At 38.4% G+C, this 26,228-nt stretch overlaps 2 protein-coding genes across 2 annotated transcripts in view; one reads left to right on the forward strand and one right to left on the reverse strand.

Annotated features, from left to right (window-relative positions):
- Window positions 1-26,228, reverse strand: part of LOC111596079 (protein O-mannosyl-transferase TMTC1) — a 43,391-nt gene that overhangs the window by 9,521 nt on the left and 7,642 nt on the right. The window contains exons 2-3 of the mRNA XM_023310136.2: window positions 7,023-7,121; window positions 221-764 (exon numbers count right to left, since the gene is read on the reverse strand). Coding sequence (XP_023165904.2) covers window positions 221-764; window positions 7,023-7,121 — 643 coding nt within the window. The remainder of the gene's footprint in view (window positions 1-220; window positions 765-7,022; window positions 7,122-26,228) is intronic.
- Window positions 17,758-19,025, forward strand: LOC111596080 (TATA box-binding protein-like protein 1). Its single transcript, XM_023310137.2, has 2 exons — window positions 17,758-18,134; window positions 18,194-19,025. The coding sequence occupies exons 1-2, from the start codon at window positions 17,872-17,874 to the stop codon at window positions 18,810-18,812; spliced, it is 882 nt and encodes a 293-aa protein (XP_023165905.2). The 5' UTR covers window positions 17,758-17,871; the 3' UTR covers window positions 18,813-19,025.

Below are 26,228 nucleotides of genomic sequence, written 5' to 3' on the forward strand. Positions count from 1 at the left end.
ATTTGTATTTATTTATTTAAGACTTCTATTCCATTTGTTTCAGTTATTTCTTAATTTGACTAAGTAATCTATATATTTGTTGAGTATGACAACTGCTATTTCCCATGCTTCATGCTGGCAATTCATGCTTCATTTGATAGTTACCAAATAGTCATTAGTTTAATCAGTAAAGTGCGTTAGTTCACACGTCTGTTTAGTATTAAGGGGCTGTCACACTCACCTTGTCATCTCCGGCATGTTTCACGTGCAGACCGCACAGCACGTCGCATAGTCCGCATAGCAGCAGCATCGTAATGGCCGTCTCCTTGCAGAGCAGCGCCGCTAAAGCCAGCAGCAGTGTGAGGGCCAGCGAGTGCCAGTCCCTGTGCAGCATGTGCCGGCGATAGCTCAGGTAGGCGAACAGGCAGCAAACTGTGGCACTTAAATCCGCGCGACCCACAACACCGGCCACGGCCTCCGTGTGAATGGGATGGGCGGCAAAGAGTGAGCCAGCGGCCCAGACGCCCGCACGTGTGGGCAACAGGGTGCGTGCCACGTGCACCACCAAGACGGTGGCCAGGCCATGCAGCAGCACGTTGATCAGATGGAACGACCAGGCAGTGCCACCGCCCAACACGAAATTGAGACGAAAGCCCAGCACGCATAGCGGACGCCAGGAGCCATGGGAGCCGCTGTCCGTCAGCGGTGTGCCCCAGTAATCATTCTGCAGCAGCTGAGCCAGCGGCCCGGCTCCAGTTACATCCGCATTGCCCAAGATGGCGCGCCTGCAAAGAAAGATAGAGATGAAGAGGAGGTGGGAGTGAGGCAGTGTATGCAGCATGCTCGCATTACCTGAACCGACAACAACCTGTGGCACACCTGTCCTATTAATTAAAATGATTAATTGCCCAGTCAGCCCCAAAGCACGAAGCCCTGCGGCCAAACTTAACTCTCTCTCGCTCTTTCTGTCCCTATACTCCCACTCGACTCGAACTGGACTGGACTGGAGTCAGCTCGGATCGGCTTTCCGGCCACATGCAACTTGAGCTAGTCAAGCTAGCAAAGGCTGTGCCTCTGCTTATTTTTATTGTCCTTTTGTTTTTGTGCCCGGCATAAATATTGTTAAAGTGCCGAGCGACAGGACACCACTCGCTGCCTTCTTTTGCCTCCTTTTCGTGCCTTGATTAATTGCCGATTTGTTGGCGCACTTGGTGTCGTGCTCATTGTAATTTTTGTTGTTGTTGCTGTTGCTGTTGTTTTACTCTATATACACACACACACTCATCGGCACACTCCATTGTCACTGGCAAAGTCAACGGCTCTTTGGTAATTGCCTCACCGTTGTAGCTTTGCTTGTTGTTCTAATCGATTTCCAGTCTGCCCAGCCTGTCCCAGTGCCATCGTAGCCAACCAACCAAGGCCTCGGACCTTTGCTGTCGTTGTTCTCAATGTTGTTTTGTTGTTATTGTTGCACAGTTTGAAATTTATAGTAGGTTTGCAATAATACCTTAGCTATTTTATGCATAATTAGTTTTCAACGTTATCCAGCAAATGCTATTAATTAACTTTCCCTCACAGAGTCAACGCTTCACTGAACTTAAATGGCACAAGGCAAACAAATATATTCGTTAATAATGAAAAAGTGTAACAGGTATTTAAGAACAGGTAAACAATATGAAAAGTTGTATTTCACAGAAATTTCTTCAGAAGTTGAAGACCTATTTAAAGACTAATAACCTAACAAGGAATACCATTAACATAATCTGTTAAGCAACCTTTACATAAGACCTTTAACATTACACTTAACATAATATATATATATACTACGGAGCTATAGAGTTCACTTTATACTAAGTCAAATTTGTATGTCGAGCTCAAAGCAATGAAAACTAATCCAAAGTCTTCTGACTATAAATTTTATAATTTGAAAAATTGAGCTTTTCACTGCTTAAATAAAAATATATCTAATTTCAAATAAAATCAATAGATTTTTAGTTGAGTAACTAACAAAACTTTAACAAAGTTAAAAAAAAAAAAAATGTAAATTGCCTTTATCAAATGTGCGCAAAGTTTTGGTTTAAAGCTTTAATCTCTGCTATTCATTCATAGATAACTGACATGGACAGACACCCACGCTCGACCGAAAGTAATTTGTGTTTACTTTGGTCTTAACTGGCCCGCGGGCCGTAGTTTTAGGTTTCTGGCATTCAAGCTCAAAAGTTAACACAAGCATTTTGCTTTATTTTTTTGCCCATGCCCAGCTGGAGGCTATAGAAGGGATGAATCTGTTTTCAAACCATATACGAAACATAAATAAATAATGGATAGGTAAAAATAATAAAAGCACTTCATATGCAAAAGCCGAAATATTTTCGTAATTTCTAAAGCAATTCTGGAGAGCAGCAAAAACTGATGAAAATGCATTTTTCAATTTTAATACGAAATTTTTTTTATTTAGCAGCTGCCCGGAAATACAATTTATACACATATTGTGAATGGTTCTCAATTCTTTATTGTCTGTGTGTGGGGTGTGTGTTGCATGCAACACTTCATATGCATGAATGGTGGCATAAAAGCGGACTCTCAAGTGTGAGGCGGATGCCATGGCATATGCCACAAATTGGGTTTGCAAATTCGCTGGCGAAACGTGCATAAGTTATTGGTGGGGCAGCAGCAGCACCACCAGCAGTAGCAGCAGCAGTCATTGCTTTGGAACACTCTCATCTATACTTCAATTTCAATTGGCATTTTCTTCTGCGCAAAGCAACCACAAAAATGTTGTCGATAGAGAGGGAGAGAGAGCGAGTGAACGGGAGAGAGAAAAAGCAAACAAATTCTTATCGGAAGCACACAAAGCTCAAGAAAAACTGAACCTGGGGTTGGCGCTGGGGTGTGGAGTCTGTGTGTGTGTGGTTCGGCTGCAGTTTCAATTTTTGCATTTGTGCTGCTTTCACTATGGCAACGCACAACAAAAATTTAGCTACGCCTCATTTGCAAGGATCTCAAGCAGCAGGAGCCAAACGATGGCAAATATTGAAAAGCATTTCAGTCTGCATACCTTCGAACAGCAACAAGGGCATTGTGTGCCAAGCTCTCTGTGTGTTGCCTTTCGGCTTAATTTTTGCCCAGTCAAAGTGGGGGCGATGTAGTTGCTGACTGAGACTTGGCTGGGCGACGCCGAAACTTGTCGCCCAACGTCAGCGTCAACATTATCGTCTCATCAGCAGAATATCCGCAGTGCCTTTTTTGTGCTTTATCATCGTAACTAGTGAATGAATAGCAATACTCTCGCTGAGCAGGTGGCAGAAGCATGGGGCACAACAACGAAAACATCAACACCAACAGCAGGCAGTGTTGGTGGGGCACTTTGTCAGCAACAGCAGCAGCAGCAGCAGCAAAAATGCCAAGATTCAAGCAGCTTACAAGTGTGGCATGTAGTAGCTGCCGTTATCGTTCGCTTTTCACTCGCACTCGAGAGCCCACGCAGGCGACGAGCTCTGTAGCCAGGAGACAGGAGCTGCTTTGCTATGGCACGAGCCGTAGCCAGAGGCACTAGGCACTAAGGCTGATACAGTGGATAAGACAAATACTGTGACTTCTTTATGGAATATATAATTTAGTTATGAATACTTATATATATATATATATATATAGATTATTTAGATTATTTTAGTCAATATTTAATTATGCTTTTCATTTACTTTATTCAAAATATTTTGATGCATCAAATATGCCAATTGCTCCACTGTACTCTGGCAGAAGACTCACCTACACATGCACACACTCTCACAGGACTGTGGTTGGCTTTTGTCGAAGACAATATATCATAGCATCAGCAGCGAGGACACCCAATGCGAATGTACCACATATAGCCTGTGCCCGCATGCCCTCTACCTCTATCTACCTTTGTAGGCTCCCCTCACCTGACACGCTGGCGTTATGGCTACCCGCAAACACTTGTATGTTTTGTGGAGCTGCTGCTGCTGCTGCTTATGTAAAGTGAAAATTTTCGATTTTCTATAAAAAAGAGAGAAAGAAACGAGCACAAAATGCCGTTGCTACCAGTGCGCTTGGAGCCTAACGGGCGTATGGCCATCAAAAAATTACGTATACGTAACGTTGTGTTTCATACACTTTTGTTGTTGTTGTCGCTGTCCTTTTAATACGGCACATAAATTATTGTAAGACTGCAGATTGGCTCTTTGGCAACATTTTGTAGCTGCGGCGTTGTTGCCTATCTTTTTCTTCTTTTCTTTTTGAAGAGGCAAATATATCAAGTTGTGAGGTGTGAATCGTTTGACCGTAGGCAAAGCTTTTCAAAATCTGCCATGGCAAGCTCTTTAAAATCAAGTGACAACTTCTGTGGCGAAATGATAAACGATACCTGTTGGCCCGCATAATATTATAAGCAATGGCATAAGAATTAAGCCGACTTTGGACGTTTTTATTTTTGTTGAAAAAAAAAACATTTTTCTCGAACAATAATAAGTTTGCTTGCTTAAGGAAGTGAAATAAACAATAATTTAAGCCTAGTTAAAGGTTGGATATTGAATAAGCAATATGATAATTAAATTGATTTTTGATTTATATCAAAAAGACAACTCTAAGCAAAACAAATAAAATATCAGACATTAGCCGCAGCAGATTCTCATAAAGGTGAATAAAATAAGGTGAATAAATAAGAATAAAAAAGTCACATGAATTCATTAGGCAGAGATATTCCCTCTGTTAAGTCTCTTTATCATACTATCTATTATAAGCCTTCTTCACCGTCAGCTTCATGTAGAAAAACTATTTGTTTGCCTTGCCCTCATATATCAATACCTGCCTCAACTTATCTCATTAGTATTACATAAAGATCGTTACCTCAATTGGACCACAAAAACACTTAATGTTATGCATTTATTATCAGGCAATGTGGGTGGGTCGTAACTTCGAGCATAACTCGTTTTATTTTGTGATTTGTATCCGAAATATATCATGCGAAACTTTTTAAAAACTCATATCTCTGCAACTATTGTGGAACAGAATACATATTATACTCATACCTATGTGAATTTATCCTCTCTCTCTTCTGTCTGCGTGTGTATAAACAAAATGGTAAAACGACGAACGAAGCGAACCAAACGAAACGAAACATGAAACAATTCACAGCACACGTGAAAAATGTTTATGGATCGCCATGCCACACCCACAAACGCCCCCAAACTGCCAGCCCCACTCTATGCCAGTATAAGCATTGGCCATTGCTCTTTTTCCAGTTGATAGGAAACAAATTGAAGGGAATGCTGCCATTTAATAAATCATGTTTTGTTTGGCTTGGCTTGACAATAATAACTTGTGCTCATGTGGCAACTGTGGCCATGTTCTCAATGTGTGTGTGTGTGACCACAATAACAACAACAACAGCTATAGCTGCATAGGTAGGCACTGCCAGTGGTGTTGGCAGCTGCGTGAAACTGACCACAGTAGCATCCGCTGTTTTGGCCAAAAAAACATCAACTCGCCAAGAACTTTTGTCCCCAAAAGGGAAGCCTTGTTCAACTAGGCGAGGAGCAAGGGAGGCGAGGAGGCGGGGCGGACCAAGGTGGCACTGAGTTACATAAGTTGCGTTTATTATTTGAGTGTGTCTGTAAGTTTTGTGCTTGTTTTCTGGCGAAAACCAGAGAAAAACGAAACAACAAAGGGGCCTGGCGACTTGTGTAAAAGCTAGCAGATATTGCGTAAAGAAGTTGGAGAATCTTTGAAATATAGATTTATAATAAGTGAAATCTTCTATATATCGAATTTTTATCTTATAAAAAAATAAAATTTTTTATGTTAATTTTTTTATAATAATAAACGAAATTCCTTTGACTGTGCAATATACACATATAAATGCAATATAAATATGTATAAAGTTATCAATTATGACTACCAATTATGCAGGTAAATCATTCTATATGCCTTTATTTCTGACATTAAATATTTATAGCCAAGCCCACCCCATTTCACTGCCCACTTACAGGGTATACAAACAGGAGCAACTGCACAAAATAACGAGCTACAACTGAAGCTTTTGGCTGAGCACTTTGTGCATAACTTCCCATTTATGCTGCTGCCCCCGCCCTCGTAGTACCGCACCCAACCCCACTCATACCTTAGTCACCCAATTCAACAACTGACTGTACACCAAGTCCAATTGTTTGCTCGTTTTTGTAGTTGTGGCGTCACTTGGCGTCCAGAAACGCAGCGGTTGACTTCGTCTATGGGAATGGAAATGGGAATGGGATTCGGAATGGGTATGGGAATGGGCATGGGAATGGTCATGGAGTAAGGAATAGGTAGTGGAGAGAGCTCTTCCTGTCCGGCTGTCCGAACTGTGGCTGCCGCCTGACTGTTGCTGCTTCTGTTGCTCCAAGTGCTGCTCCTCGGGGGAAATTCCTGTCCATTGTACATGACTTTTGATATTTATGGGTAATTTCGTTTGCGTTCAGGTTTGGGGGGGGCAGCAGCAGCAGCAGCAGCATTTCAATGCTAGGTGAGCTCTGAATGAGCCTAAGAAGAACAAGTTCAGACCAATTTTGTACAGTGGCTGCCCAGCTAAAGGACAACATAAATCAACAGTTTTTGTTTTTTAATTTGCTTGCCAGCGTCTGATTTTGACAATAGACCAAATAATACATAATATATATATATATATATATATATATATATATATATTTATATATATACTATATATATACAGCGATAAACTGGCAGTTCGTTGCCAGTTTTACAATTAGGCAACCCGTGAAATTTATTATAGTGATTTTTATCAAACGCAATGCGCGGCACTTGGCGGCCCAATTAATCATAAAAGTTCTCGGCACCATCGACCCAACCAACCAACCACCCACCCACTCACTTAGCCACACAGTCATTCAGGCGTAGCCGTCGACAAAATGTCGCCCCGAGCTGCGCGCAGCCTGAGACCCAGAGTCGCCAGACCAGCTCTCGAGTCCCATTTACCTTCGTCAACTTGCTGACATATGGAATTTTTAATTCGGTTAAATTTCTCTCACCTGTCATCGTAGACAAATCCGGCGTTTAATGTGTTTAAGTATAGAACAAAAGCGAGTGCCGCACAGCCAACGACTCCAACGTAGTCCAGGGCCAGCATTCTGCAAGGAGAACAAAACAGAACAGAACAGACAGTCAGACAAATGAAGAAAATGTACACAAATATTAAAGTTGAGTGTCATAAAATATATGCTCAAATTAATTCTCAAAGGCTCCACAACAAAGCACAAAATCCGCTTCCCAAAGGTAGAGCTTTTTATGCTCAGCTGTATTTTTACTTTGGCCTCTTTTCATTATTATTTTTGTTTGTTTTCTAAACTGTTTTAATACTGCAGTTATTAAAGGTAAAAAAGTCAAGCTAAAACGATGCTGACACTTTTGCTTTGTCATAGCAAAAAACCAGCTCTGAAATTAAAATACTTTTTGTCGTCGAGGATATTATAACATTCTCTTCAAATATATATATCGGGTGACTCATCGTGTTGAATCTCATTTATAAATTATTTATAAGTGTTTATTATTTTATTTTTAGTTAAATGATATTATTTTTCATTGTTTTATTATTATACTTGATTAGCAGGCATAGAAGACAAGGCACTCTAAGATGTTATGTTAGAAATATAATTTATTTTGTACAAATTTCCGAGTTTTCAAGTTCTACTATAATTAAGATATAAGTATATATAAACATAGCATATTCAAATATTTTATTTTATTTTTTTTATATAAGTATATATGTAAGTATTTTGATTAAGTCCAATATTGACTTGGATTCCATACAAAAGCTTAGAAGTCAATCGTTATCCCATCACTCCTATTTCCCATTAAACTCTCTGCCTAACAAATATATTTTTCTCATCACTCGTTCGACGCGTCTCCATAATGGCAGCAAATCAGCAAACAAAACTCACTGAATGCAAACAAATCTGTAATGCACGTTGATAACGATTATGGCTTGAATGTAATGTAATTGATGCGAATATGCGGATGTGGCTGCGATGTGGACATACTCGGACAGAGCTTACAGGAGCTGCTGAACTGCTGAACTGTTGTCATCGTCATCGTCATCGTCATACTCATTGCACATAATGCGCTGTTCGTCGTACCTCATGGCATTCTTCGTTTTATATTAGCCGCAGGCATGTTGTGTGTTGTATGCATAACCCTCTCTCTCCCTCTTTATCTCTCTCTCTCTTTCGCGCTCTTTCTCTGTCCCGCTTTGTGACGGAAATTAAACGTACATTGGGCATCGTCTGGACCGGGCTTTGGATTTTGTATACAACTGTATGCAGCATGAGAAACGCCACTTGAAATGCAATCCGCTGCCCGGTTCCGCATCAGTTGCTGAACACCATTGTTGTTGTTGTAGTTGTCATCATCACCATCAAGCGCCATTACAAGTAATGAGTGCGGTAGGCACTGTGTGTGTGTGAGTGTTGTTGTAGTTAGCTGTTCAGGGGCCAGCGTTCGTCTCGGTCATTGCATGAAAATTGTTATCTCGCACAATGCAGACGATTTCCGGCAGGCATTTTCTCATGTACACGCTGCCCCCAACGACACGAACAACACGAATGTCCTCTCCAACATCAGATGCCCTGTGTGTGCCAGCAGAAATTAAGTCGCACCGTTTGCAAATGACAATGCGCGCTGCCCGAATGGGAATTTTACTTTCGTTCTGTTTGCCTTGGTCGCTGCTGGAGGTAAAACTTTTGCTCTTTGTTTATCTTAATTCTGCAGAATTTAAATATTTGTTGATTATTTTGATCAGCTCCAATTCGATATAAGCTCGATATTATCTTAAATAATAATCATATAATATGCTCTGTGATTTGTTTCCACTATTCAACAAACTTAATAACGGATTTCAGGGCAAAATAGCTCACATTCAATACTCATGCCATAGTCTGCACACTGTCTGTCCTTCGGTCTGTGCTGTTGCCACATTATGTCAGCACTTCAGGCGCCACACACACATACTGACACACATTCATACCATGCCAGCCAGCACTCAAGCTCAGCCTATTCAAATAGATTGTATATCGTTTCGCCTTCACTGCCCTATGCCTAATATCTCTAGCTGAAATGATGCTGCTAATGAGTTCTAATAATGATAATATTTCGCTACCATATACTAAATATAAATATAGGCTATGTGCATATATATATATATATATATATATATGTGTGTGTGTCTGGGGAGACATAAATAGAAGTTATTTTGGGTGCAGGCTGATTTGCAATATCTTTTAATAGTTTCTGCTGTGTGTGCTGGTTGAATGCTTAGAAACTGGTTATTATATGAAATGTAAGTGCTTCTAGGTGTTTTCTAAGTATATATTAAAGACAAATTTGTGTGGGATTAATATATAGTTATGGTCTATGCTTACGGCTAATATTTAAGAAATTTTCTTTTTGGAATTTCTTTAAACATTGAGACCTTCAGGAGACTTAAGATGATTTACGATTAAATGGCATAGCTTATCAAATGTATTAACAACTAAAAATCAGCGTTGTATGTATAAAAAATCAAATATATTTATATTCTTATTTAAGTTTTTTTATAAGGCACAAATTAAAAATTTTTTAATTTTCATAAAAATTTTTATTAAATAATTTAAGTTTCATTTCCCAAAGACCTTAAGCTGCTATTAAATAACTAATCCAATCAGATTCATAAACTCATGCAGCTCTAATTTTTTTCTCCGAATTTTAATCGCAAAAAGTGCTTAAAATTGTAGAGACCCTTTCTATAAATAATAAAATTCGACTCCATTTATGCAAATCTCATAAATTGTGTTTAGCCTTTCGACTGGCTGAAATATGCGCATTTCAAATAGATTCGACTCGTGGGAATTGCCGACTTTAAAGTCGCACTTAAAGCTCAAGTTTAGCTGTTCATATTGATTTTCCAATATTTAAGATGGTAGCTTAAATTACCTGATGCTGCTGGAAGCTTTATGGAATGTTAGCAATTAAATATATATATGTAATACATATCAAATGGCGGCTCAGAGGCGAATTGATTGAGACGTCTGGGCGTATGCTGCAGAGACCTTAAGACTTGTCAGCACGCTGTGAATTACTTTGTTAATTTTGTCAGAGCCAGACATAAAGGGACACTGACACAGCTAGACGCTGCCATGAGGAGAGCGTGCGAGGGGGTCGTTGATCATGTGTGTGTACTGTACTCTGCTGTCGATGCTCGTGGGGGTTTGCATACGGTTCAAAAGTCAAAGTGCAATTAGCGCAACGCTTCGTGTTTGGCTTCGTAAATTTATTTTTTTGTATCACTGCAAATATTTGCTTTCAATTTCGTATGCAAATGTCGCCTTGGCCTCGGCGCCATTAATCACCACCCACAACCCAACGGGCCGCCTTGTCTTATCCGCAGTGAAGCGAAGCCGGATGACAGAAAAAATAATTACGTTGTCATGTTTACGGCGCACAGAAATTAGCTGAAAGTATCTGGATGTACCCATCTTTGATGTTGATAGCGCAGCACTCGCGCAGCAACAATTTATGCTGTATAAAAAGAGAGAGAGATACAGATATATATATATATATATATGAGATGCTTGAAAGCTGGGGCTGAGAAGCTGTAGACTTCCTTTGGCATTTGGCGACTTGTGTGTGACTTTTGTTTTATGAAATCAGCTAAAGAGCATGTTGACCTTATTTCGTGGCGCCCAGCGGAAATTGTCGCATACAGCCGACTGGCAATGCGCTCGCACAGCAGCACACCTTAAACCGGAAACGGAAACATTATTCCCAAAATGTCAAAAAACATAACAAAAACCCATTAGACACAATTCTGTTTTCTGGGTCAGCACAAAAAGCAGCAGCAGCAGCAGCAGCAGCAGCAGCAGGCAGCAGGCTGCTTCAACTCCCAAAAGTGAAAACACACACAAAAACACACCGAAGCAAACAGAGGAGCGGAAAGCAGCACAAAGAACCAAGGCAAACGTGAAGCTAAAACAAAACGACGTGGGTGGCCCTTGTTGGGGACACCAAAACAGCGAATAGACTCCACTGAACTAAGCTGAACCTGAATCAGCTACACAGAACTGCACTGCTGACCAGTCACGGCTGCCATAATGCGAGCGGGCTGCTTGTGGGAGGGCGGAGACGAGTCGCAACGATTGCGGAAATCAAGTTGTGTCAACAGCTTAAAAGCCAAAATGTAATAAGCCAGGGAAATGTAATGTAATAAAATATCAAATATAAAACGGAGCTGGCTGGGAGGGCATTTGTTGCCATTAAAGTTTTTGTTGCTTTGAAATTGGAAACAGAGGGCAGTCAACGGCATAAACAACTAAGTGGAAAAGTGGCAAGGGTAGAGCATGAAATACCCTCTAGACACGTTTAAATATGAATTGTTAATGAACATTGATAACGAGCTTAAAGTAGAGAGGAATCTATTTTTATGGCAATTATCGATATTTTTTCTTATCGATCATTGATGCAACTATCTTCGTTTAGTATAAATTGATAATCTTAGACTCTGATATTCTGAAAAATATATAATTATATATGAATGATTCCAATAAATGTTTATTGATATATATAGAAATGATAATCAAAGGTTGAGCCTGAAAATATCGGTTTATGAAATGATCGTCATATGTTGCTTCTATCGTGGATTGTAGAAATTGATCAGTTTAGACCCTGAGCTATAGCTTACTGAATGATTGAAGTAATATAATAATCCTATATATTTATACATAATAGAAATTTTGAAGGTAATTATAAGCAATCGGTACTGATTGATCGATATATGTTACTGTTGTAGTTGATGTCGACAACAATTCTGAATTGTTTGACTGAAGCTAATGCTGCTTAGGTCATGGCTCAGCATACTATCGATAGTTGCAACAACAGTAGTTGGTTGTATATATCGATTGTGCTATAGATCGATAGTTTTTAGGCAACTTCAACAAATTCCCAACTGTAAATTCTTAAATATATTAAATATAATATAATCCTCAAGCAACATCTATATGCTTATATAATTACAGCCTATTTCTGCATGAGCATTGTACTCAAGGATTACAGCAACTATTTGAGCATCAACTATGGATACTTAGCTGCACTTAAATTATTAATTTTCAATATATATAGTTTAAATTGGTTTAAGAAACAAACGTTCCGTAGAGCTGGCGCAACTACTGTTAAGCTCCTAAAATTGGCATACTTTGCAGCTCAAGTTAAGATTAGCTGTGTTTTACCAAATCGTTCTTTCCCAGAAGATGCAGCAGATTAGCTTGCGGCTGGTAAAACAACAGAATCGCGCTGGAGGGGGGCCATAAAAAGCGTTGCTATAATTCTGTGCAGCCGCAAAATATGCGATATTTTATTATTGTTGCGCCAAACAGTATGCAACACTTTATTTCAGCGCTATGTGCTTCCGCCACTTCCTGTGCCTCGCAGCTCCCAAAAAGCATTTCACGTTTTATATTGCGACTTTTTGCTGCTGCTGCTCTTGTTGTTGGAACCCATCCAAGTGCTGACTCCTCGGGCTGTGCCAAAAAACTATTCTACATAGTTTTTACATGCGATTTGAATGAGCACAAACGGATATCATGTCCTGCCCAGGGTGTTTGTGGCCTGTGTGTGTGCGTGTGTGCTGTTGTCTAAAGTAAGTAGCATATAAGTGCAATGGGAATCATTTTAAAATACTCGAAAGCAATTCACTTTCTTTCTTTTTGCTCACAAGATTATTAGAACAGATGTTTTTCTTGGCGCCAGCATCTGGCATTTTGTCAGCTGCTATCATAAGGCAAACTGATATTATTATGAACTGCCTGGCTAATTGTGAGCACAGGCTCAGATCTGTGGTAAGTGTGGAAATATTTGGACATAACTAATATAATTTAATATTCATTTATATTGCATACTTTGTGGCGTTTAATGCAACAACCGAAATGAATAGTTGGCAAATAATATTAGAATAACTCAAATTAAATATCTTATATATATATATATATATATATATATATATATATTGTGCTTGAATTAGGCACAAATAAATTATCATTTGCTTTACACAAAACAACATTTCAAAGTACTTTCTATAATTGCTAAACTATGCAATTAATATTCTGTGTAATTAATATAAAGTACTTCAACTAGCTTTGAAACCGAATGCACATTAACTGGAAGCAATAATACATTTTTGACCATTTTATATAGTTAACAGATGAATTTTAAGCACAAGTCTTAACTTAAATATTTTGCTTAATATTATACCAAATATAAAGTTAATATAAATGAAATATAAAAATGAAAAATGATACAGAATAAATATTAACCAGTCAGCTAAAGTTTTTAAAAGGGTGTTCTACAATTAATTATTATTAAGCACATAAAGAATAATTTTTTTAATTAATTTAATAAAATACTTCAGCATACATATGAATATTTCAGTATGAGTATTTGTTGAATACTCTTAAAAGAAATTTCTGCGGATTATTTTATATTTTTGCCATATTTATTCCCATTTTTATATGTTCAACAAATTATATACATTTTCAATATGTTTGAGCTTGTTTAAGTATTATTAATAAAAACTTTATAAATTAATTAATATGGCTTCATGCGTCCAAGCACTTGACTATATTAATTCTTCGCTTGATGAATGAACTTACAAGCTGGAAAATAAAACAAACCTAGAATATTCAGCTCTTACTTTAATTTACGCCTCTCCTGCTGTGATATAACTTGAGCGACTCTAGTTTCTATTACAAATTCAGCTCATCAACCATTTTTGAAATCTATCTGGTTTCTTGTTATCTAACATTAATTGTCCTTTGTATTCATATTGCGTATTTCCTCTGTTTATTTTTATCTTTTTTTTCTATTTTTCTATACATTTTTTCATTGTTAATCGTATCCAATTACTATAACCGACTGCAAATAACTTTTTAACAAGCCATCCTTGGCACATTGAACCAAGCAACAAACAAACAAATAAATAACTGAAAAAAATGGTTTAAATCAAATATTCGTTAACTTTTCTCACGAAGCTTTTGTTATGTCATGTCCGAGCCGAGTTCAGAGCCAAAACCCTTTGAAAGTTCAATAAAAAAAAACAAAAAAAATTTAGTTTTAACTCTGAATAAAGTTGGAAATAATTGTGAAGAGCTTTGTGAAGCGGCAGGGGCCAGCAGAGGCGACGAGACGCGCAGTCGAGACTTTTTAATGGGCCGACTACAAACTGCATTCGATATACGTGCGAGACTTGGGCTTTGTTTTGTGCCATTCGCTGGGGTTTTTGACCGATGTTTCACCAAAATTTATTGAGGGACCTGACACCAGGGAAATGGGGAATAGGGAAAGGGGTGGATGACACATTCGTGTTGAACGTTAATTTGATGTCCTTTGCTGCACTGTGTTGCACGCAATGTAAATGCTAATTAAGAGCGTTACATGCCGCTATATGGGCGTGCCAGAGATGGCTGTGTGTGTGTGTGTGCAGGGGCGTTTTTGAATTGTGTTTGCTTCTTAATTGCGTAAACCAAGCATTTGATTAGTATTTGCACAGCAATTGACATTAAACAGTTCAATCAATAAAAAATTCAAACGGAAACGGACTCAAGTGTGAGACAGCAGCAAATATTTAATGTCTTAAGGGGTGTCAAGAGTGGTGCCGTACTCTTCATCGAATATAACTCCAATATTCTTATGAACACAATCAAAGTTAGGTCGGTCGCTCGGTCGGTCGTTTGGTCGGTCTGTCGCTTGTTCGGGCATTGGCCCCGACAGTCAGAAACCTCAATTAGGCTGTCAATCAGCGCGTCGAGGCGCGTCACTCGCTTCCACAATAATAGAGCTATTGATTTTCCGCATGGTAATACCCACATATACATATTCCGTTTCGTACGCCGCCCTAATGAGCTTCGGGGCGTGCATTGACATGGGCACGGCCCTGGAACGTCTAATTAGTTGACGGTTTAACATTGCCGGCGATTTGATTGCAAATTTAAGGCGAGCACAAAGATAAAGAATTCTAAAAATTATTAACAAAAATATTGAAGCGTACTTCATGCAATTCATATAAAGCGGAAGTTGTTATAATTCTAAAATTGCCTAACGAAGCCTTAAAAATGTTGTGCTCGAAAGGCACTGTTAAATCATATTCAACTTAAACATAATTTGAGTGCTTCATGAGCTTGGCTTTAACAGTCCTAATTTGAAGTCTCTGTATAAGTCTTGCTGTATTATACAGATCTGTAGTTATGGCTCTATATATTTTAAATTTCCAATATTTTATGTTCTTTATTCTATATTCTATTTATAGCCTAAATGTGGAGCTACTCAGTCGTTATTTTTGTATATGAAACAAATTTTTCCAATACCTTTGGGACACATTAGTTCAGTTACCCTAAGCCAAAGTTAATTTCCTAAATATAGCGCATAATAGCTTCGGCTTGACCCAATCTCTTGCATATGCCTCCAATTCTCCACAGATCTACACAGCTAGTTATAGGTAATGCTTTGCTGAGTGGCTCTCATTTGAAGTACTCGGCTGGCTCTCGCAAGGTTGAGGCGACGCCGCATCAGCTTTTAGCTTATTAAATAAATAAACAAAATAATATTGCAAAAAAACATAAACAGTTCAGATTGTTTGTGTTGCAGCGGAGCTCACTCTTGGAGCTTGGTAAGTGAGTGCAGACATCGATTTATATATTTATTGTAAGGTATATATTATTAACTATTATTATTATATAATTATATATTTATATTTACATTTGTAAGTCTTGAAATTTTAAATGCATTTCTTTTAAGCGTAACTTGGCTAACACAAAAAATAATAATAAAAAAAATAAATAGTAATTGAAAGCATTAAGGCATTGTTCAAAGAGAAGAGTAGAGTAAATAATATATTCAACAAAAATATGCCTTTGCCCAAAGTCTTGAATATATAATAAATTGTGACTAAGTTCATCAACAAAAGCTCTTGAAATGCAAGACTCTCAATGCATATCAGGCTGCTGCAGACGCTTGTGTACACACGCACACACACGCACACCTACACACATTTAATTTGTCACTCTTACAAGCTCACACAGTTAGCTGTGCTTTGCTAGTTGTAAGAAAAACCAATAATGGGAATGAAGTTGTACTTGTAGCTACATTTGCAGCATCCTTATGTGTGGGTGGATGGGTTGGTGGGTTGTCAGGCGGCGCCCTTTATCGATTAGCGCATGTAACTGTTTCTACCTATGAGTGTGTGCACTTGGCCCTTTAACTTATATAAGCTAATGGATTGTTGGACATACTCACAGAGAGAGGGAGAGGGACGTGGAGAGGCAGTTCGAGGTTGCTTTTTGGCGGCTGCTGTAAATGAAAACAGGAAACGTTGTCGCATTCATTCATTCAGTTAACACACAAAAGCCATTAAAGCGCTTTGTTTCCATTGTTTTGTTTGTCAACAGCAACATAAACGTCAAAAGGGGTGCGGGCTGCCAGTAGCCAATGGCCCAGCTTAAAGTCAGTTCAATCAATTTTTTTAAAGCCTCGCCTAATTTATGGAATTGCATGGAGCTAACTGTGAACTTTCACTCAATATTTCTCGCTTGTTTCTGTTGTACCTCAATATTTTTATTGTTGAAAGACTTTGGCCTGAGCTTTTACGTCCTTCCTTCAATTTTTTTGTTTGGTTTTTTTTGTAAAGTGCTTGCGCCGCTTTCCTTTCGACTGTCTCGACGGCCAGCGCTTGGCAAAAAAGCGAGTCTTGCGGAAAAATCAACATTGCACAAAAGTTTTCCAGCCCGCCCGCTGCCAGCAGCCGCACACTCAACCCACCCAGCTCTCTTCTCTCTTCTATATCTTTTTTTTTTGTTTTGGCTTAGCGTTGATGATGTATGCACTTTGAAAAGAGTTGAGCAAAGTGGTTTTTCGGGTTTGATGAGCTAACGTCAGCCATCTGCACCACCCACTGGAAATATGAGTGCTCTCTCCCTCTCTCTTTCCCATTGTGTGGGTGTGTGTGTGTGTTTGCATTTCGTTGGCTGTATAATAAAGTTATTAATGGACTTCAATGGCGTTTCAATTATGCAATTTCTGCTATTTGAATTTAAATGATATTTTGATTGTTTGCTTTGGCGGCATGGGTTATGGTTTTTCCAAACTCTTTGGCTGACTGGGCGATTTGTTAGCAATAGTTATAGAATTTCAAAGTTTCACTTCCGTTTTCATATAAATTGAACTTTAATCTATAGTGTAAAGGAAATTAGTTGGAGCTGCAAGCAAAAGTTGAAATACTCTTATAAATATATATTCATATAGCTGTTATAGATGCCATCGTTTATATTATATTGTTATGAACAATTGGATGCAATTCGAAGACAATTTAAACTCGATAACTTTCGAGCTTAGAGATTTGATATCGATATATTTATTGAGATTGATGAAGGGCCATGAAGAGTATTAAACTTTCTTGGTCAAATGAGACAACTTTCAAGAGTAAAAATAACTTGTATGACTTTGTCTTGCAACGCTTTCAATATGAAACTAAGTTCTTATGTTCTTATGTATTTTGGCAAAGAGTTAAAGTTAATTTGCTTAGCAATTACTTTTTGAACATTTTCAACTTTCAACTGAATATCAATAAATATCCCGCAATAATTACCCAGTATAAAATGTACCCATATGCTAAGCGATATATATCGTATGCATAGCTTTTATATATACTCATAAATATACTATGTCTTAGAATGGCAAACACAAGTACCTGGTCACACCGAAAGCAGGAGCAATTTGCTCGAACTTGCTGGAAGTTCTTAAAGTTTTTGTCAAGAAATACGTTTTCACTTAAAAAGAAATTTTAATTTTTCAGTTACCATTTCTAAGATGAAACATAAAGATCATAAGAAAGTGAAAAAGCCAAAAAGGGATAAACATTCCAAGTCTCATCGAGATGGCTCAAGGAAATCCAAGAAATATCTGAAATCTAAGGAAAATGAATGGAAGGAAGAGGAGTTAAATACGAATAGAGAGCTGGAATGCAATAGAGTTTATACGAAACCGCCCATTTCGGACTTCGATGTGCTCAGCATCTATGCGGATATATCAAAGCTGTGCGCTATAGAGCGTTTTCTGAATATGCTCTATCGGTAAGTCTTGTCTGATACACTGAAGTAGTGTTCAACATATATACATTTATCCTTTTTAGTCCTTTCACTTGCTTTGTGCGCACGAATTGCGCTTTTAAGCTCTCTGAATTGGACTGCTTTCTGTCGGACACGCGCTACGAGCCGGATAAGCACTCGGCTCTGCTCATACGGCTCTCGAGTCCGTCGTGCAGCTTACGGCTTTATGATAATGGCAACATCTGCTGCAAGGGCTATTCGTACGATAGTGCCGCTCTAGGCATACATCGTTTCATTGGCACCATGGAGCATCTGGGCTATACGCCCGTGTTTCAACATCCCCGCTTTAACGTGGTCAATGCGACATTCTGTATGCCTTTCTCGATCAACTTGGCCCAGCTGCACTTGGAGTACTGCGAAGATTGCCATTACAGGCCCGAAACACATCCATATCTAATATACAAGATACGCAATTCATCCATTAAGTTGGCCATCTTTGCCGTTGGCTATATCTATGTAATGCTGTCGTCGCAGCCGCGCTACACCCAGAAGGCGATCGCTTTTATAATGCCCATACTATTTCGGCACAGAGCTGGCCAGAGATCCCTTGATCCAGAGCTGAGCATCGGCGACATCAATTTCAAATTGCTGTGGGAGAATGAATTCCAGAAGGCATACCAAGGCGTACTTAAATATTCCTGATGAGCTGTAACCATGTGCAACATTGTTGATGTTAGCTCTTCTGCTTCGTCTTTTTGCTGTTGCCAAACTTTTGTTTTTCATACATGAAAATAAAACTTTTTTATATATAAGCTGCATATCCGGTATATTCTCATAAATGTCGAAATGCACCGCTCGGAGTACAGGAAAACTTTTTCGGTTTAGTTATTTAAATGACAAGAGCCGTTGCGCCAACACACACATACATATATATTAAAAAAATTTAAATATGTGCATAGCTAATTCCAAGAGAAAACAAAGAAAAGCTTAAATTCAAACCAAATAAAACAAATTTTTTTATATACATATTTGAGCTATATATATTTATACTCTATACTATTTTGTTTTAGACTGTGTATCCATTGAAAATGATAAAAAAAAATATATATTTTAGGTTAATACAAATGCATAAAACAAGCCAGAGGCGAGACTATCCCAAAGAGAGAGAAGTTGATGTGGCTATGCACGGTTGTCTATGAACTCTAAGCGATTACATGCTTTAGCTTTGTTAAGTAAACCATTAAACTATTGATATATGATATATAATACATATGAGATATATAGCTATATATTTCTAGCTGAATTTTTTTAATAATTCATGTTTTTGATAATTTTTCTCGCTCTCAAATTAAAAAAACAATAAAAATTGAATTTTATATAAAAGTATTTTTATATTAATTAAAAAAATACTGCCATAAATAGCGCATTATTTGCCAGTCCTCTGAAGGAAGAGAAGAAGTGAAAGCCCAAGCATAACGAAAGTTGTGCCAACTAAACAAACAGTCTAACGCATTGCCTAGTCAAGAACGAGCGCATCTCATCTTTTTATTTTTATCAGCAATGTCAGTTGTTTTTCACAAGTCATTAGCTCCATTTGCATACACACACAGGCACACACACTCGCATATATAAATGTCAACCCGTTTAAGGGGTTGCGGTGCACAAACACTAAAAATCACTCACGAATTTACAAATTTACAAATTTACAATGTAAATGCGAGTTGGAGCTCATCGAAGTCGATGTTTGCATTTGGCAGACATAAAAATGAATATGACGGGAGGTTGGGATTGAGGTTAGCGAAAACCATCAGAAGGTCGAATCGTAACGTAAATGTGTGAAATGAAATTTGAAACTGTCGTTCGTTTCAGCTGCTGTCCATTTCAAACCTATTGCATTCGAATAGTTTTTTGTCAGCGTGCAAAAACAATTCAGTGTCATATTTGTGTGCATTTGTCTGTCTCTCCCTCTCGATCTGTCCCACTATATATGTACATGTGTGTTTCGCAAACACACACACACACATACAATCACATAGACTATTCGCTTGACGATATTGCCGCCGCGGTTGCCATATAAGCGGATAATTTTCAACATTTTCAACATTTTTGTTTGCAATTGTTGGTCGCTTCCAACGGGACTTTCCTGCTTTTGTTTGTGTGAAAACATTTTTGGGCCGTTGACGGCTTTTCGCGTGTTTTTCGCTCTGTTTGAGTAGCTTGTGGGCTGTTGGGATTACTCATTAGAGCCGTTTGACTGTGCGTGTGGGAAGCAAGAATGATCGAAGCAGAAGAGCATGACTAAGAGTTACCCTAAACTTAAAATATTTGTATTTATTTTATTTATAAATTTATAATCATATAAATAATTTTTAATGATAGCCAAGGATATTTACTCAGGTATTTGAGGTTAAAAAATGAATGCAGGGAATAAAAATATCCCAACCAGTGCATATGTCAAGCTCTTTACATATCGATACTAAGATATCGATAGCAATCGCTCCTACTTGCTTAAAAGTATGATCACCATCAAAAGTGGCCAGACTGAATTTTCTTTTAGCTTTGTAATTAATTTACATCATAATAATTGGAAGATGCTCGGAAAAATTCTTGTTTTTAATGAATTTGTTACATTTTTGTATAAAAATATTTGAGCTCAAAGCAAATTAACTATAAAATCTGCTTATTTAAATTGCAAGCACAGGAATGCAAAGCTCCAAATGCAAAATATAATTAATATTCTTTGGTGTGTGGGTGCTGGAGTGACCATGCCTTGTTCTGCTACTTGTTGTTGTTGTTGGTTGGTTGGCTAAGCATTCCTGCAGCAGCTTTCTTGTTATTGGAAAGGGGCACAAATTTGTGTGTGTGTGTCTGCATTTTCATAATTTCTGCACAACAAAAAGCGAAGACCACGACAATAGCGCAAAAGGGACGAAACGAACGCAGCAAATTCCAAAGCGCTGGAATTTATGCAGCAAATATTAACTTACCACACAGACGAACGCACACACACACATAAATTGTGTGCAAAATTTCTCATGCAATTCATGTAAAACGCAGCACAGGGCAAGAGATGGAGAAAGAGAGAGAAAAACCAAAAGAAGTATGGAAGGGAGCGGACAGGGGGAAAGTTGCAACAGCCGCTGCCCAATTTGTGCATGGGCCAGCAAGAACTGACAACAAAACTCATTAGCAGAAGCGGCGACCGTGACCGAGACGGCAAGTATGCCGTTAGAATTGTGGGCATGGGCGTGCAAATGTCTGATGGGAATTGAAGGGAGGCAGGGTAGAGGATGGGGGAGGGTGTTGCTACTGGTCAACCGAAGCCAAAACGCAGCATGCACTTCCGTCTCTGAAAGTTTTCGCTATTTTATTCATATTTTTACTGGGCCGCTGCTGCACTTTATCTTTCTGTGGCGGTCTTAGTTGGCGAAATTGTGTGCAACCACGAAAATCTAATAAGCGCGCAAATTTGTTGACATTGCGCAAATGTTTTTTACGAGCAGCGCTCGCAAGTCCAGAAGCCTAAGAGTAAAAACTTAGCGACCCCCGTTACATTACGCCCCCTTCGGTCTCTGGCAGCCGCAAATGTCCATTAAAGAAGTCGAAAGTCGCACTTAAAGCGCAACGGATGAAGCGGACTGCAATGACAAAGTGCAAAGACAAAGATAGCGAGAAAGTGAAAATGTCAGCGAGAGCGGGACAGAGCTTGTGAACGAACTTGACGTTTTTGACTTTGCTAAGTCGCGTGCGATGTTGCGTTAACTTTTTGGCTTTTGCGCTTTCAGCCAAGGATGGCGAAAGAAGTGAACGAAAGCTCGTATCAAAGTCTGTCAGGTAGCACAACAAAGATGGCGTCAGAACAGCGCTGCAAGACCATCAGCTGATATGTCAGCGGATAGCCACAGTCCAGACAAGACAATTTCATTAACCGCGGCGGGCAGCAAGCACGTTAAGTCGAACAGACTTGCCTTTGATTTGATCAACCGAAGGCCTCCATGCATGCGTATACATATATATATATATATATAGGAAGACTGCTTTCTGCATAATGGACGCGTAAAGTTTTTTAATTATTTTTGTGGTTTTAAATTGCATTTCTCGTGAATCTGTGCAGAGTAACGATGAACGACTCGATGTCCGTGTGAGAAGTACGACCACAAAAGCGCCGACTTTATCAGCGCCGGGCAATTGTCATCTGAGCTGGGTGACTCGGTCCTGCAATGCCAGAGCAATGCATTCATTTAAGCAAAAGTGCAATAACATGTTATTTTATTTCATGTTTTTACCAACTCCGCTTTTCGCCATTGCCCTTTCATGTCGCCCGTTAACAGCAAGCGGCTTTAAAGCATTCCGGCCTTATTACGCAATTACAAGTGGATTGACACACAGAGCGAGCCTTCGCTTTGTCGTTGCATTTACTCTTCTTTATATTATTGAGGCAAATATACGAATAATTGAAATTACATACGACTCGGTCCGTACAAAAATCATGGTCAATTGGTATGGATAGCATTTGGAAAATATAAATATAAATATACGTCGATTGCAATTAAGGTATGCACATATATACATATGAATATTGAAAAATGTCAAGGAAATGGGCATTTGAGTTCATTTTTCAACTTTAAGCTTGAAAAACTTAAGTATATTGACAAACTTGCAAAAGTGCGCTCGGCAGGCGTGATAGACTACAAGATACCCGGACTTTTAGCTATAATTTTTTTTATGTGTACCAGACTGACGGACAGAGCTAATGATTTTTTAACATCACCTGGAACTTGTATGTCTATATCTATATAATTATGTTCTTTATTAGATATATCTAACTAGTATACCCTTCATTTCGTTCAGTTGCTTTTTCCATTTGACCATCTACCATCTACCTCAAAGACCACATTACATACCAGGCATGCATATATGCATATCTATACAGAGAATATATATATAATGCTTGATAGAGGAGTTGATGAAGTACTTAATTTATTGCAAACTTTTCCAACTGAATCAAAAGCCAATTGCAACTCTTTTAATTAAATATTTATTATGTAATTAGCCTCACACAGTGCATAAAGTTTTGCTGGCGTTCCACTTGCAAATCAATTAGCTGATATGTTTGCCTACAAAAAGTGGAAATAGCATAAAGAAAAGCTGATGAAAAATTTTTGCTGCCGCCTGTCAAAAGTCGTTGCAAGCCCGAAACTTTGCCCGTTCATGCATTTCGCTTAACACTCGGCCAAAGGCGAATGGCATACGCCCTCCAAACATGGCAAGTGAAGTTGTTACGAAGGCTCACATCAATTTAAGCCAAAAAAGTGGGTTAGGGATGCCAAACATACACACATGCATATATATATATATATATATATATATATATATATAAATATGTATATATATATTTTATATGGATAAGTTACCAACACGATTTCAATTTGCCTCGTTGATAAACGGCAAAAGAATTAATTCAGCCAGCTCATACAAAATGCCTAACATTTTTTTTATCTGTACTTGAGGTAAAAATATTTTCACTTTTTAGCTCCGATTCCACACACACACGTATATATGTGTGTGTATATTTATGTAGAAACAAAGTTGACTTTCTTTTGACTGTGCCAGGCACCGAAATGCGCCCAACTCGCCTTCGTCTTCGTCTGCTGGGGCTACGTCCCCTCAGGCCCGTCTCAGTCATGTGACTTAACTGTACTAAATAGTTTCTCACGTGACTCTAGCACATAAAAAATGGCTTTATTGCTGCACACGTATTCATTAATGGCAGCAATGAACTCACATGTGAATCGAGTGGGTCGAGCTGGGCTGAGCTGTGCCAGCTTCAAGAATGCCAGCTGAAGGTGGTGGGAAAGGGTTATCCTACCCACCCACACACAAAAACACATCCACACACACACACACATAAACTGTATTGTTTGTTGCAACTATATTGTTGCTTGGCTGCACACAGAAAATGGTTGCAAGTCGTCTGCACAGGAAGTGCATATTAATTGTGAAAATTTGTACAGCTATTTCTTCGAAAATAGTTGCCTGCTTACCTGGCTGTTGCTGCTGCTGCTGGTTGTTGCTGTGGCAGGTAGTGACTGGCTTACCTGGTGTAAATCCATGGCTGCAAAAGTGGAGCATGATTGCAGCACTTGAGCAGCTAGTCAGAGCTTAATTTTTGGATTTAGCCAGGATATACAAAAAGTTTCCTTCAAGCAGCAAGTTTAAGGGGCATTAAATAATCACATAACTATTAAGTAAGACAGTTAAACATAAGTTTCCTTGCACAAATTATGCTTGTTTGTTTGATTGGTGTAGAGAGTTGGCCGGATTGAAGTCAGTTAGAAGTTGTTAGATTGATTAAATGGGAGATTTGAGATAATTTTCTAAATTCAAAATGTTTATTCAATATTTAAAGTTTCTAAAACTTTGCGTGGGCAACTTTTAAACACAGTGGCAATAGTTTAGAAGTGTTAATTGGAATTTATGAAACAGGCAGATGATATATATATATGATATATAAGTGTGTGTTTACATTGTTTACTATACTATAATATTGGAAATATTTGCAAAGATCCCTTAAAGCTTGCCAAGTCTGATAAATAGACGAACGTTGTGTTTGAAGCTGCCTCGCATACATCGTTTATAATCAAAAAAAAGTTGAAATTTTTTTTGGATTCTTCAAGAAACTGAAATTTTTCAGTGCACAGAGAGTTTTCCATTTCTACAAATTAATCTAGTTTATGCCTCAACACACGCTGTGTTCGAAATTAAGTTACTGAGCGAAGAAACACCTCTGTTAACTATGAATATTTGAAACAGTTGGCAAATCAAATCATGAAATAGATTGTTGCTCTCGATTGGCAAAGTTGAAGCCAGGCAAATGCTTTACTCCATTTGCAGTATGGCAAAAATGTTGCCGCTGCCTTCGCCTTACGCTTGCTGCTGGGGATTAAAATTGCAATAGTTCAACGGTTTAATGGCCTTTCGGCTAGACCACATTTCAAATGTGGTTGTGTTTTTCTTGAATTGCCAAGCCGCAAAACTAAACTAGGATTAAACCATATGGACAACGGGCGGGCACTGAAACTATGTGGAGCAGAAGTTCAAGAGCAAATTCAGCTGCATCCAGCATCGATTTTTGTTGAATAAAAATGTAAGCATTTTGTTGTTTGGCTATAAAATTAAAAACCAACACTCATACTCTCTCTCTTATCTCCTTCTCCATATATATATATATATATATATATATATATATATATATACTTATACACATCGAGCAATTGAAATTGGACATGGCTGAGGGTCTGTGTGGATTTGGGATCTGCAGCGGCATCATCCATTGGCGTTGCAATTTGTTTGAACAACAATTTTTACAAATGAATGCATTCGTGTTGTGTTCGTTTTAATTTTCATTTCGAATTTTGCATTTCCATTTTGATTTTCATTTTCCATTTAACGGGCAGCAACAAAAGCCAGCTAAATTTTTAGTTAATTAATGGCAAGTGTTTCGGCAGGAGGGCGAGCGCAACAACGTCTACATCAGTTTCAATGTTGATTTTCAGCTCGGTTGCAAGCAGCAGTAGCAACAGCAACAGCAACAGCAGCTAACAACATACAACAACAATGCGCTCAATTGGCTCAAAATGAGTTTTTATGGGATTTGCATACTCTGAATAGGGAAATAAGTGCAAACAATAGCAAAAGCAACTCAAGCCAGCTCGTCTGCAGCTTGTTTTTATGCTTCTTCTTCTGCTTGGGCTGCTTCTTCTTCCACTTCTCACGCCCACGAATTTTCGTAAAATTTCCTCATATTGTTTTGGCATTTTGTTGCCTTACAATTTGCATTTGCATAATTCTCATTTTTATGATACGCGGCTCATTTTACTGTTTTTCTTAATTGTTTCTTGTTTGGCAAATTAAAAAAATAACCGCAAGCCTAAAGAGCTCATAAAAAATGGCAAGCGACTAATGGCAATAAGGCGACATGATCAACTTGGCAATACCCTGTAACGCACCTATGTCCCAGTTAAATGGATTTCACTGCTCCTTGATTTCTCATAATAAAAAGTTACTTCCATTGCATTCAGTCTTGTTATAGCTTAACATGTAAAAAATTATATTTTT

This window comes from Drosophila hydei, unplaced genomic scaffold (assembly GCF_003285905.1).
Source record: "Drosophila hydei strain 15085-1641.00,03,60 unplaced genomic scaffold, DhydRS2 tig00008114-arrow-pilon, whole genome shotgun sequence".
NCBI classification, from domain to species: domain Eukaryota; kingdom Metazoa; phylum Arthropoda; class Insecta; order Diptera; family Drosophilidae; genus Drosophila; species Drosophila hydei.